Source organism: Ptychodera flava, chromosome 11 (assembly GCF_041260155.1).
Source record: "Ptychodera flava strain L36383 chromosome 11, AS_Pfla_20210202, whole genome shotgun sequence".
Taxonomy (NCBI): Eukaryota; Metazoa; Hemichordata; class Enteropneusta; family Ptychoderidae; genus Ptychodera; species Ptychodera flava.
In genome coordinates this window covers 26694864-26706799 of record NC_091938.1, presented here as the reverse complement: position 1 = coordinate 26706799, position 11936 = coordinate 26694864, and the positions used below count along the sequence as shown (strand labels likewise).

At 37.5% G+C, this 11936-nt stretch overlaps 2 protein-coding genes across 7 annotated transcripts; one reads left to right on the top strand and one right to left on the bottom strand.

Annotated features, from left to right (window-relative positions):
- The first annotated feature begins 236 nt into the window (after nucleotides 1–236).
- On the top strand, nucleotides 237–3081 carry LOC139143964 (uncharacterized). 2 transcript variants are annotated; one of them, XR_011554698.1, is made up of 3 exons: nucleotides 237–377; nucleotides 1331–1459; nucleotides 1924–3081. XR_011554698.1 is itself a non-coding variant. In XM_070714593.1 (3 exons), the coding sequence occupies exons 1-3, from the start codon at nucleotides 308–310 to the stop codon at nucleotides 2452–2454; spliced, it is 726 nt and encodes a 241-aa protein (XP_070570694.1). In that variant the 5' UTR covers nucleotides 237–307; the 3' UTR covers nucleotides 2455–3081. The 2 variants fall into 2 exon arrangements, 1 of the variants encoding a protein (XP_070570694.1); XM_070714593.1 differs by having other exon boundaries at nucleotides 237–373.
- A 163-nt stretch (nucleotides 3082–3244) lies between these two features.
- LOC139143963 (uncharacterized) lies at nucleotides 3245–11715 on the bottom strand. Of its 5 annotated transcripts, XM_070714588.1 has the most exons (11): nucleotides 11290–11715; nucleotides 10383–10414; nucleotides 9526–9592; nucleotides 9312–9401; nucleotides 8314–9085; nucleotides 7732–7814; nucleotides 7262–7369; nucleotides 6161–6372; nucleotides 5739–5806; nucleotides 4970–5065; nucleotides 3245–4152 (listed from the first exon to the last, which is right to left on the bottom strand). In XM_070714588.1, exons 1-5 carry the CDS (start codon nucleotides 11670–11672, stop codon nucleotides 8851–8853), a joined length of 807 nt encoding a protein of 268 aa, XP_070570689.1. In that variant the 5' UTR covers nucleotides 11673–11715; the 3' UTR covers nucleotides 3245–4152; nucleotides 4970–5065; nucleotides 5739–5806; nucleotides 6161–6372; nucleotides 7262–7369; nucleotides 7732–7814; nucleotides 8314–8850. The 5 variants fall into 5 exon arrangements, with proteins under 5 accessions (XP_070570689.1, XP_070570688.1, XP_070570690.1 ...); XM_070714587.1 differs by lacking the exon at nucleotides 10383–10414 and having other exon boundaries at nucleotides 11290–11681; XM_070714591.1 differs by lacking the exons at nucleotides 3245–4152; nucleotides 4970–5065; nucleotides 5739–5806; nucleotides 9312–9401 and having other exon boundaries at nucleotides 6162–6372.
- Nucleotides 11716–11936: the final 221 nt, after the last annotated feature.

Below are 11936 nucleotides of genomic sequence, written 5' to 3'. Positions count from 1 at the left end.
TCTTGTAGAATGATTCCATGTGCAGTGTGTGTTGTGCCAGCCCCAGATGGCGTTTCTTCCCGCATATCAAAATTATCCCAACATAGATGAGTTACAATGTTACAGTCCGTCTTAAAGGGATATAGTCGTCACGTTTGCGGCTGCGCGTATATTGATGTTTACATGTTTGTACATGGCGACGGCCGATGGAAGCTTCGCACTGACGGAGGTGGAAGAAGCCCTTCTCAGAGTAAATGAGCCAAGGTCGTGCAACTGTTCAGGAGTGTGCGCTCGGAAACGGGGACGGGGTGCATGTCCATGCAAAAGCATGGATGAATACTGCAATAGAGCTTGCACTTGCGGAAAAAAACGTGCATGTGTGAATAGACTGCCCGTAAGTAAGTATTAGAGTTCACTGCTGTTTCAGTGTCTTTTATTGTCTGCACACTATATTCTTATGGGGTCCTGATCCTAAACTTGCTTGTTTTATTTAGAAAGGGTGCACTAAGATCTGAAAATGCAGTTGTTTGGTAGGCTACAAGCCTCTGTGCGTACGTACGCGCTTTCTTTATACCACTTTGAAACTGTCTATGAGATCGAGAATGAATGCAGAAACCGCGGTAGCGTGTGGTGCGTATGCTAGCTGGCAGAGGAGACTTGCAGCCTGAAAGCGACTGTATTTACATATCACGATGTTGCATTTGTGCAGCGAAAATAAGGTAGAGGGTTTGAACATCATGTAGGATTATGTGCCAGATAAGTACAGAGCTATAGACCCGTGCTGTTCTGTGTGGTATATTGCCCTTCACAAAACTCGCGCCATTGCTACCAGCACAGGCTCTTGACTCAATGCAGGCGAACCGCTAGTCGTCACTGATTTGTATTTTATTGCATCAGTGACGGCTAGCGGTTCGCCTGCATTGAGTCAAGAGCCTGTGGCTACCAGTGTTTGGGACGCAAAAGCAAACATGTCTGTATTTGTTCTGTAATTTTCTGAGTTTTGTACAGACAGACTAATGGCAGATACGCTACAACTGGACACATGCATAAAAATCAGTACTTTTAGGGACTTGATCAATGAGAAATTGAATACATGTAAGTGAAAGTCAATGCTAACTGTTCATCAGAAGTGGTATCTCATGGAGGGAACACCATTTCAAGAACAACAACACAACCAACCCCTCGCGTAGGAGATATTTCTCCCAATGAAAGTAATACAAAGTTAGGAATAAAATATGAGCCCTTTACTATAATTTTAAAAGTAATGTCAGCAGATGTACCCATGATTTTTTTCTGAATGACATGTGTTTATGACATTTACATGCAGTCTGTGATGATATTGTTTGTGCAGGACTCAACATCAGAAGAAGATGAGGAGGACAGATCAGCTGACACATCACGGAAAAGGTCTAGGGAAAGTCATGAGTCTCACCATCTAACAGCAGAAGAAATGATGGAAGAAAATGAAAGACAAATGAAGGTGTTTGACCTATTATTGATATAATATAAAACACTGCTTGATATACTTGATATGAATTTGAATTTTTGCAACATTGTGTAAATTTTGTCACATTATAGAGTGCTCATGAATTTTATAATTTGTTCTTACATTTTGTGATTTCCTGATAAAATGCCTGCTTTCCTTGATAACCATCTATCAAATGTATTAGCACTATTTCAAGTTACTCAATAAACAGAGCAGTTTTGCCCAGACTTTGACAGAGCAAAGTGTGTCAATGTTGATTTGTTGCTTGCTCAGAAAAACAAATTTGTCTGCAAAATGTGAGTTTCAAATATATGCCCATGCCACTTTTGGTAAAGGATTGGAAATCTTTTAAACTTTGAACATGACACACCAAAATGTACATTAATCATCAAAACAATAGTGTATCTTGATATTTGGCAAATTTTTTAGTTAAACTTTTTGATTTTACAAACTTTCAGGAATTTGTACAGCAAAAAACCAAAGAAGAATTGGAATGTTTGACATTAGAACTGCTAAGGCGACAGCCTGGAGCATGGGCTGATTTGCAGCAGCAATTACCTTACCCGGCTCCTCAACCTGGACCTAACCCGGCTCCAGTCCTCCATGGTGCAAGTGTGGTCAGTGTCAGGATATGCCCACACAGGCAGAGAAAAAATGCTGCGCTACACGTCAAAGTCAAGGATGCATCACTAACAAAGGCTTGTTCAACTACCTTGTCCTTGACGCAAATGTCTTGGAACTGGCAATGCGTTGGAATGCAGACACATATGCTGAGGAACATCAGAGAGACAACGCCTGTTTTCGTCACTTTGCATATCGACAGTATATTTACTGGCAACATGGCAGGCTGGGTGCTGGGAACCGCCGTGTTGTCCCTTCATGTTGTGTTTGGGCGATCAGAAGAAAATTTCCAAGTCCAAATAACATATATGTTGGCTATAGGGATGGAGAAATACAAGACTAGGGCAAATTTATTAACTGACCATTAAGTTTCAAGAAAGGGTGTTTATATCTACAAATTGCAACAGTTGTTTGTACAGGATTAGAATGCTATATTTGTGTGTGTGTGTTGTATGTATGTACACACACCATACATATGTATATACACTGCCACATTCATACATATTTTACTTACACACATACATGCATGTATGTGTGCATACATGCATGATACAGGCATATTTGTATGATGTAAAGATGTATACATGTGGCAGTGTACATATGCATGCATGCATGCACGGCAAAAAAAATCACCAACTCTAAAGTTTTGTATTCCCCAGAACATGATAGCAGTCCTACATATTCATGACACATGTAAACTCTGTGTACATCAAAATTCATCTTTCCAAAACTGCTTGTTTGGAAATTTCTTATCAAAAAGTGGTGACATTTTGAAATGAATGTTTACTTTATACCATTACCACTTTATATTTTGTGAGTAAAATGTTTACAGCTATTTTTCAGTGATACATGTATGCACAATTGCCTGCCGTGTATGCAACATTTCTCCTTAAAAAATTGTCATTGCTGCCATATATAACGGAAGTTCTATGCTGTTGTAAAATTATATTTTGTTTTATTTTCTTTTGTACTTCGTTATACGTCTCTTAGTGACAGTTAGGGTTGAGTGTCACTTTTGATTTCATAAACCACTCTTGATCTTACATCCTGGTACTTCTGGTCATACATGGTTGTTCAAAATCAACATTATGGTGCAAAAAGATAAATGTTGCTTTGATACACTGTTGTAATAAATCCATGACATTAGTGAACAAACAGTTAGATTTTTAGTTTTTATTCAAACCAGTGAATTAACACTAACAAATTCCATAGCCAATATAGTTGCATATACAGATCAAGAACAGGGTATTTCAATACCATATAGAGATTTTCGTTTTGTTAAAAGATCATGCTATAACACTTGGCTGCATTTAGTATGGACTTGTGAAAATTCTGACATTCTGTTTTGTCCTTTTGACAAAACACTGTTTCAATGTCATATCAAACACAGAAATTATCAGATGATGCCAACACATTGAGTTTATTTTGGTGAATTTTACTCCTTTTGAAAAGAACATGCAGCATGTGTATCTGCTGCAATGCTCAAATGCATGAGAATAAATCATGTTTTATGATAGATTGACATTTGTCTATTTGTCTATGTTGTCTTTTGTTGTTCAGGAACAACACACAGGATGAGAAACTTTGACAATGTCTTGACAAGAAAATAGAATATTTCCTACAGAAACTGTCACACAAACTATTATACAACATGTGCATCCTTGCTAGTGCACAAAGTGTGAGTGTCATTTTCACAAATGTAAGTAAACTGCTGAATCTGTTTTATTGAGAGTGTCCAATGTCCAATGTATAAGGCAAGATGTTCCTTCGTATCTGAGATAGATCTCCTTTAGACGGACTCTTCTGATGTTGTGGACTTCGCAAACCTGCTCTTATGAGCTTCTACTAAGTCAGCAATATTTGGAGGGTTCATCATTGACAGTCTGGTATGTAGATGACAGGGATCATTTTCAGCTGGTGGAACATACTGAGATAAATGACCTTCTACTCCAAGGCGCATTTCAAAAATCTGCTGCTGAATGTCATTTATGTAGTCATACTTCTTTTTGGCTACCACAGGTACTGGATAAAACCTCTTTGACATCTTTGAATACTTGCAATAGTACCTGCAAAAGAATGTAATGATATTTATCAGTGATTTGACCTTGGTTCTATTCAGGGAGGGGGGGGGGGGGGTACTCCCATAAAAGGTGTATGTGTATGTGCCACCCAAATGGGTAACTTTTTCATGAAAAAATCCCTAAACATGGGTCAATTTTCTGAAAAAATCTCTTATTATGGGTTGATTTTTCATACAAAAACCCCTAAACATTGTTTGATAAAGGCAAACCTTAACATGTAACAGAATAAAGGTGAAAATTCCCCAAATTTATCAAAGAAATTCCTAACAACAATGGGTCATATTTTTTGAATATACGTGGGTATATGTATTGAACTCAGGTGGCACAACCCCATATGAAAATATCAAGAGTGCCCCCACTCCCCATCCCTGAGGGTTCAATAGCGGCTAGCAATTGTCATAGGAAAATTACACATCATGCACAAACCTGAATGCATATCTTGAACACAAATACCAGAAACACATACACATACATGACCAAACACAAACATGTAAATGAATTCACAAACGAAAAAAGTCATAAACACACATATAATGAAAAGACACGTGTTGAGTGTTGTTTCTGCTTCCAATCAATACACTTAGATAAAGTGCATAGTATTCAGCTGTCAACAAACTCATGCATGTACAATGAACATGGTTTACTGCTGAAGAATGAGTTCATTTTCAGATGTGAAAATGTCCAAACTCAGCAAGAGCAGTTAAACAAATACATTCTAAGTTGGGTTTGTTGGCAGACTCAAAGACACTACAGCTTTAAAAACTTTGGCAACCTTGAAAATGACAGTGTACAGGTACATTACCTTTGTTGTCCATCTACTGCAACTTCTTTCTGCCGATTTGCATGTTTGTTGAAGTCTATAGCAGCCAACACTGTCCGTGCTTTGTAGCCAACAAAACTGAAACATTTGTAAAGATGGATATCGGTGAATACTACATTCCTGATACGAGATTACAATAATAAGACTTACAGTGGTAAGAGAATAGAAATAACATCTCCACTTATAAATGATATTTCCATCAATAGGTCATTGGAAATGTCATCGTCTCCGAAAAACGTACGTAGAAAACATTTCCGGAATCATGATCAAAAGGAATGATCCACATATACTAGTGGAATGGTGTTCATGCACACTACAGTAGAAAGTGTATAATACTGAAGTAGGTACATTTTTATGCTGCCAAGAATGACCACACACACTGAATTTTGATAGGGAAGTACAGCTTAGCTTTATTCCTTAACTAAAACCTTTGTCAAATATTGTGAACTGTAAGAGTATGCTTTGATCTTCTGGGCCATATACCTTTCATAATTTTGATTTGACACAGAACAAAGAATTTACTTGTATTGGTAGAATGTGTTTTCCATGAGATTCTATAACTATGCAATTCAAAGTAATATGATTCACCAAAGATTATTTGTACTATCTTGTGTCATCTGACAATACTGACATATCCCACTGAACAACAGTATGTTCCATGCAATACAGCTTAAACCTGTGAACGCTACATATCAGTGTAATGTAACAGTTGGACTTAAAATTTTGAGGAAAACAAGCAATAAACACTTACGAATATGAAAGGCGCTTTGGTGCATACATCAAAGATGGCTGTGGAAGGATTCTAAGAATCCAGTATGTCTGAAATAAAAAAAGGATACATTTAAAATTTGCATGCAGTAATAATGCTAAATATCATACGCATCCTAGACCAAAACAAGCAAGATCGTTTTTCATTTGTATATTTTTGAATAAAATGCTGTTTCTGTGTAAATGTATATGTAAATCAAGCTGTGTGGTAAAGTGATACAGGCTTGTTATGGATACTGGTGATATGGAATGACAAATACTGATTTCACAGCAAAATCACGACAAATAAATTTCTTAGCATACTAATTTTGACACTTGCATAAGTGGCATGTATGTTCTGAACTTCGAAAATTTTCATTGCAGTGATAGACAAAATTTTCATTACTACAAAATATAAACTTTTACCGAAAAGTTGACATAGTAAGGGATATTTTTCATTAGACGCTTGTCTTCTACAATCTTTCGCAGTGCTACATGTGACGGTGACCCTTTTATCAACCATGGTATTCGTTCACATCACTGAGCGGACCATGTCCACACTTTCCATATGTTCCATCATGATTGAGAATCCACTCATGTTCATCAACTACATGGTGAAGTATGCCAAACCAAATGGCCTGAAAGAATATACAAAGAAATGCAAACTTGCATACGTATTATAAAGATTAACATAAATTGAGGACTGCCAGTTGCAGGGTATCTGTGTATCTGTTGCAGGGTATCATTCAGGGCTCGCAATTAACTTTTTTCCCTGGTAGTTCACGTGGACTACCATTTCTGAAGTTGTTAGTCCAGTGACAATGGTTGGTAGCCATGCATACTTTAGTTCAGGGATATCTTTTTTCATTAACCAGACAAGAAAAAGCTATTTTTCAAGATTCTGCCCATAAAGTGAATTTTCTAGTCATTTGCTATGAATATTGCACACCTTTAATACCCAAGGAAAACGGTATAATGGACGTTAGTGATACTCAAAAGTTTGGTGACCTATTGACAACTCAAAATTCACTCTCAGAGTTGTATGCAAATTCTGATAGTCGTCATGACAATGATTCGACCTTCTCAGCACTGAGACATATTGTAGCAGGTCTAAAAATAGACAATGGGCTGTCTGTAGGGAGGAGGCATATAATTTCTGTGTAATTGTGATTGATATATTATGATCAAAATGCATTTTCATTGGCTATCACTTCCTGTGCCTGTCATTCAAGTATGGCAGTACAGATATAGAAACTTTGTTGTAAAGTTCCGCCGCATGGTCGTCTTCTTCAGGCCTTTCTTTGTCCAGCTGGGTTGACTGCATTTAGCTGGTCCTAAAGTGACAGACCGGACATGGCACGCCAAATACTGACTGGATTTTATGTCCCAGGCTTTGGTAGTCCCTTTGGGCTACCATTTAATGGATTTTGGTAGCCCCAGAGAAAAGTTGGTAGTCTGTGGACGCGAGACTACCGCTAATTTCGAGCCCTGTCATTGCAGGAAACAAAATCAGCATTAACAACATACCTTCATCTTTCTCTCACTGCCATTGCATTCCTTTGCAGCATACCAAAAATGATTCCTCAATGCATTTGCCCAGGGAAGTAGATCCTTGCAAGCTCTTTGTTTGGATGCCTGCCAAAAAATTAGACAATGTTAAAGAGTTTTGTTTTTTGTTTTACTTTGGAAAGAAAGAGTCTGGTTTTCAAAAATATTTTCATTTACATTTCTAAAATTACAATGAAAAGTTTCATGACTATTTGCACCTATTAGCAGTCTATTGCTGTAATAAATGCAACTTTCCATTCAGAATGTCAACTTTCATTAGCAAATACTATAAAACTAACAAATACTGCAAGTTAAAAGTGTAATAAGTTTTCTTTCACGTTACACTTAAATTTGATAATCAAATACTGAAAATAAACTCATCTGATGAACAATATTACCAGTAGGTTTGCAATGCACTATCATGTAAATAAAATCTAACACTATCTCACCTCTAAGATTTTCTTGTGAATATTTTTGCCCCCATGCCATATGTCCCAAGAATGCTTGATTTCTGAATATTTTTCACAGTGTCCTGAAATTTGGTAAAAAAATGCTTAGTCAACATAACATAACATATATAATTCAGTGGATGAACAAATGCTGTTATTGTATAACACTATAAGTAATACATGTATTTTGAAGACCAGAATTATGACACCCTAGGCAGATAATCAAATTACACACTTTGCTCATAATAATTGCAAACAGAATTGTCTGAAGACTGTTGCATAACAGCTACACTGCAATACAGAGACAAAGATTGCATGATTAGAGTTTAGAGAAATCTGTCCATTACCATTTGTACCATTCTTGTACTTTGTACACATTTACAGAAAGTTTGTGTTTGGTTGTGTGCATACACCACTACACTGAAATTTAGGTGACATGTGGAGCACACACTAACAGTGTATACTACAGTGTGGTGTTCAGTCAAATAAAAAGTGTGCTCATAGTTCCCTTTATACAGTGAAAATTGGTGTTTCAAATAAAGCAGTCACAAACTAACAATATACATATTGACCACAACTTACGCATGGCTGCTGCTATCTGTGTATGAGCGTCAGTTATCATTTCTCCAATGTCCAGCATTCCTGTCAACTTATCCATAGATCTGTCAAAGCCCAAACGTTCCATATTTGGACTTTTTCCATTAACTTCTCGCACATCAACAGTCTCTGTGTGGAGAATAACCTGCTTGGATGTGTCACCCACATTATATGACAGATACTGGGCTGAGTGTCCTGGTGAGTCATTACGACCATCTCCACACAGAACCACCTTCTGTCCATGAAAAGATCCTGTTAACTCCAACTGCATGGCTTCCCAGTACTTCTGAATGGCGGGAGCTGCATACAGTTTTTGTACCCGTAAAAATGTACTGGCAGAGATACAAGCTATATTGGCAAACCTAAAGAGCAGTTCAATCTTCCTGAAGCTATTCCCAGACAGTAAGATACAGGCAGCAGTTTGTAGGTTGCCAGCAAAGATGCCATCAAAACGAGGTTGAGACTGCCATCTTCCACCAAGATGACCTGCAGAACAACTCCAAACAACAGTAAGTGCAGTGCCTACTGTTGTTGTACTGTATAAAAGTCTCCTTTGACATCCCTGCCGAGCACACATATCCCATAGGCACGTTTCAGCAAGTTAAGTATTGCTGGAACAAAAGCCAGGCACTTCTTTGCAATAATTACATCCATGGCATTGGTCACATCATCTCCAGCTTCTGCAGCACCATTGTCATCTGTTCCATACTGTTCTGTATCAAAGACAACTTCCTCAAGCGACATGTTCTTGTCATTTCTGAAGAAATGATTGAATAAGTATGAATTTACTAATAGCCAATATCAACAACAACAACTGCAAATTAGTATAGCGTGCATTTTTTAAGTTCAAAAGACTACAAAGGAACTCAGAGAGATCAATCAACATTTTTGCCTGGAAAGTTGACATTGAGTAGCTATCTTACATTTACATCCAGGGAAAAAAGATAATAAAATGTATCAGCACCCCAAGGAGGGTAACTAACCCTAGAGTTCTGAAAGAGACAGCAAACTCTCTTTCGTCTTCATCTTCACTGGCAGTATGTGTGTCTTCAGATTCACTGTCACAGCCAATTCTGGTACAAGTAAAATATTATAAATACATTATAATATCAGTGGAAATTTAAGAGTAGATGCTAATGATATCACTGTGAAATATCAACGCAACATTTATTTCAGTGAAAAAATCAAGTATCGTACCTCACAGATTGTCCACATGATTTTACTTGCATAGGAGTAGACGATGCAAGAGGAAGAAAGCTTGAATCTGAAATTACAAACAAAATTTGACATTCGTTCAATATACACAAAGTATTCTATTGTATTTCATTGTTGTATGTGTATTACCATAATTCTCTTTAAATAGCACATTGATAGTCTGCCCATAAAAGTATAAGCAAATTATTAGATTATTAATTAATAATATAAAGTGCTATTTATGATTAAAAAAAACAGGAATGTATAGTACATACCCATAAAAAAGGTAAAATAATTGATCGAAATTATTGTAAAATTTTAAACATAAAAATCAAAAGATCTACACAGCATGCTAACAGTTCTGATATACAAAATACATGCAAATTAATCCTCCATTGAAAAGGATAAATTTATACATGTATACCATCCAGATTTTAAAGTTTAAAAAAAATTTTAGTATTCATTTACTGTTTACAAAGCCATGAAAATTGGTTTTCTAATCAATAGGCTAGTCAAAATATGCAACTCTACATGTGTCCTTATATATTTTCTTGTGTGGCTCAAATTTGACTCTTGCAAATGCCATTTTGGTAAGCTCACATTTTACTTGCCAAAACATATGTAAATTGCTAACAGTAGATTATCAAAATTGAGTTATCCTGGGCAATTTTATAGTCTTTATTTGAGCTCTGTTTCCAAACAAATGTAAATGTACATTACAACTATGTATATAAATATATAACTATATATAAATATATATATATATATATATATATATATATATATATATATATATACACACACACACACACACACACACACACACACACACACACACACTGTTTTGCACATACAATTACCTGATTCCCTGCTTTTAATTGGTGTAGGAAAACTACAAAAAATAGTCAACAATAACTGGTCATTTTGTAATCTGTTGAACACGGAGACACTTTTCTACAATATAAGCTTACTTGCACAAAGTAATTTCCAATAATGTCAACAACAACAACAACAACAACAACAACAACAACAAATCAACAAATGAAATATAAATGGACTGAGTCCAACTTTTTGGGACACGTTTTGATTGATTGATCGATTTGTTCAAAATCAACTTGGAAATTATGTACTTCATTAGATTATTAGATTATTACCACATCGCCATACACATGGATTCTTGACACGTAAATTTCACAAAGTGTCAACAGTCATGTAAAGTTTCGCGTATATTGCGTGTGACGGTGCCCGGCTATGGCAGCGCCGTCTGCCAAATCGTCCGGCTAGCTTGTGACCGTTGAAATGTATCGAAGTGGTTTTTGTGGTGGAGAATTGAAAAAGGAACAGTCAAAGCCAATGTTCCATGGCAATCCATGCCGGGTCCATGTCACAAAACAACTACGAGCGACAACATAAGCGAGGGAGAACACAGAAATATCGCACACAACTGTGGCAGTCTGTGTACGCGTACACGGTGAACATTCGTCCCAGTAGCTCTGCATAGCAGGGCTGTGTGTTACCGGCGTTATACGGCCTCCCACCCCACCAAAACCCTGCAGATTGCCATAGACAAAACCGCAGGTAGCTCCTCGGTGGTAGGAGGCCGTATAACGCCGGTAACACACATCCTAGTTGCAGTACAGTAGCTCGAGGTTTTGCCAGGGTATTTGGGTCGGACGACCCAAATACCATGGCAAAACCTCGAGCTACTGTACACTGCAGCTACACACAGCCCTGAAACGCAGAGCTACCGTCCCAGGAAAGACTCACCTTTCTGTGTTGGAAATATTACTTCCTGCACGTTGGATTCCTTGTCCTAGTCCTGCTGCTATCAATGTCGTTGATTGGAGACCTTCTTCCCAGTTTTCTCCTATGGATCTCCTGCCCGTACTTCTCGGTAAACATGTACATTCCCGTTCACTATGTGGTAAAGGATTACATTCTCGGCAAAATAGGCGATGAATTTCGAGTAAATGTAATGAAAACACAGCGTTAGATTCTTGGTTATAGTTCACGGATTTCGCATCTATCCACTTGGGGTAAGATCTTCCCAGATACACTTTTGTTGCGTCCCTCGTTTTGTAGGCTTTCGCTTCGGCCTCTGTCACCAGTTTCGGTGGTTTGAACACTGGACGGGATGGGTAAGCCGCCATTTTAAAAGTTAGGATAAGCGCGAGGCATGCTGGAGCTGTTACCTTATCAACGACGCCGTAGTATGGGACCCATATCACACAGCCGCAAACGTGACGATTATATCCCTTTAACAGAAGGGGGGATCACACGATTTGTTTCCTCTATTCTCCTACACATTGCTGTTTCCAACTCAAGAAGGGTAGAATATGATGAACAATGACCGAAACGATTAATAAATGTTAAAATTTCAGCACTTCCTGTTAGATGTCTCAAGGTCATGCCAA

Coding starts and splice junctions, on each gene's coding strand:
- LOC139143964 (XM_070714593.1), top strand. CDS start 308: ATGGATGAATACTGCAATAGAGCTTGCACTTGCGGAAAAAAACGTGCA. Junction 374..1,330: donor CATGTGTGAATAGACTGCCC/GTAAGTAAGTAT, acceptor TTGTTTGTGCAG/GACTCAACATCAGAAGAAGA. Junction 1,460..1,923: donor AAAATGAAAGACAAATGAAG/GTGTTTGACCTA, acceptor ACAAACTTTCAG/GAATTTGTACAGCAAAAAAC.
- LOC139143963 (XM_070714587.1), bottom strand. CDS start 8,905: ATGTGTGCTCGGCAGGGATGTCAAAGGAGACTTTTATACAGTACAACA. Junction 7,815..8,313: donor ACAGATAGCAGCAGCCATGC/GTAAGTTGTGGT, acceptor ACCAAATTTCAG/GACACTGTGAAAAATATTCA. Junction 7,370..7,731: donor TTCACAAGAAAATCTTAGAG/GTGAGATAGTGT, acceptor ATTTTTTGGCAG/GCATCCAAACAAAGAGCTTG.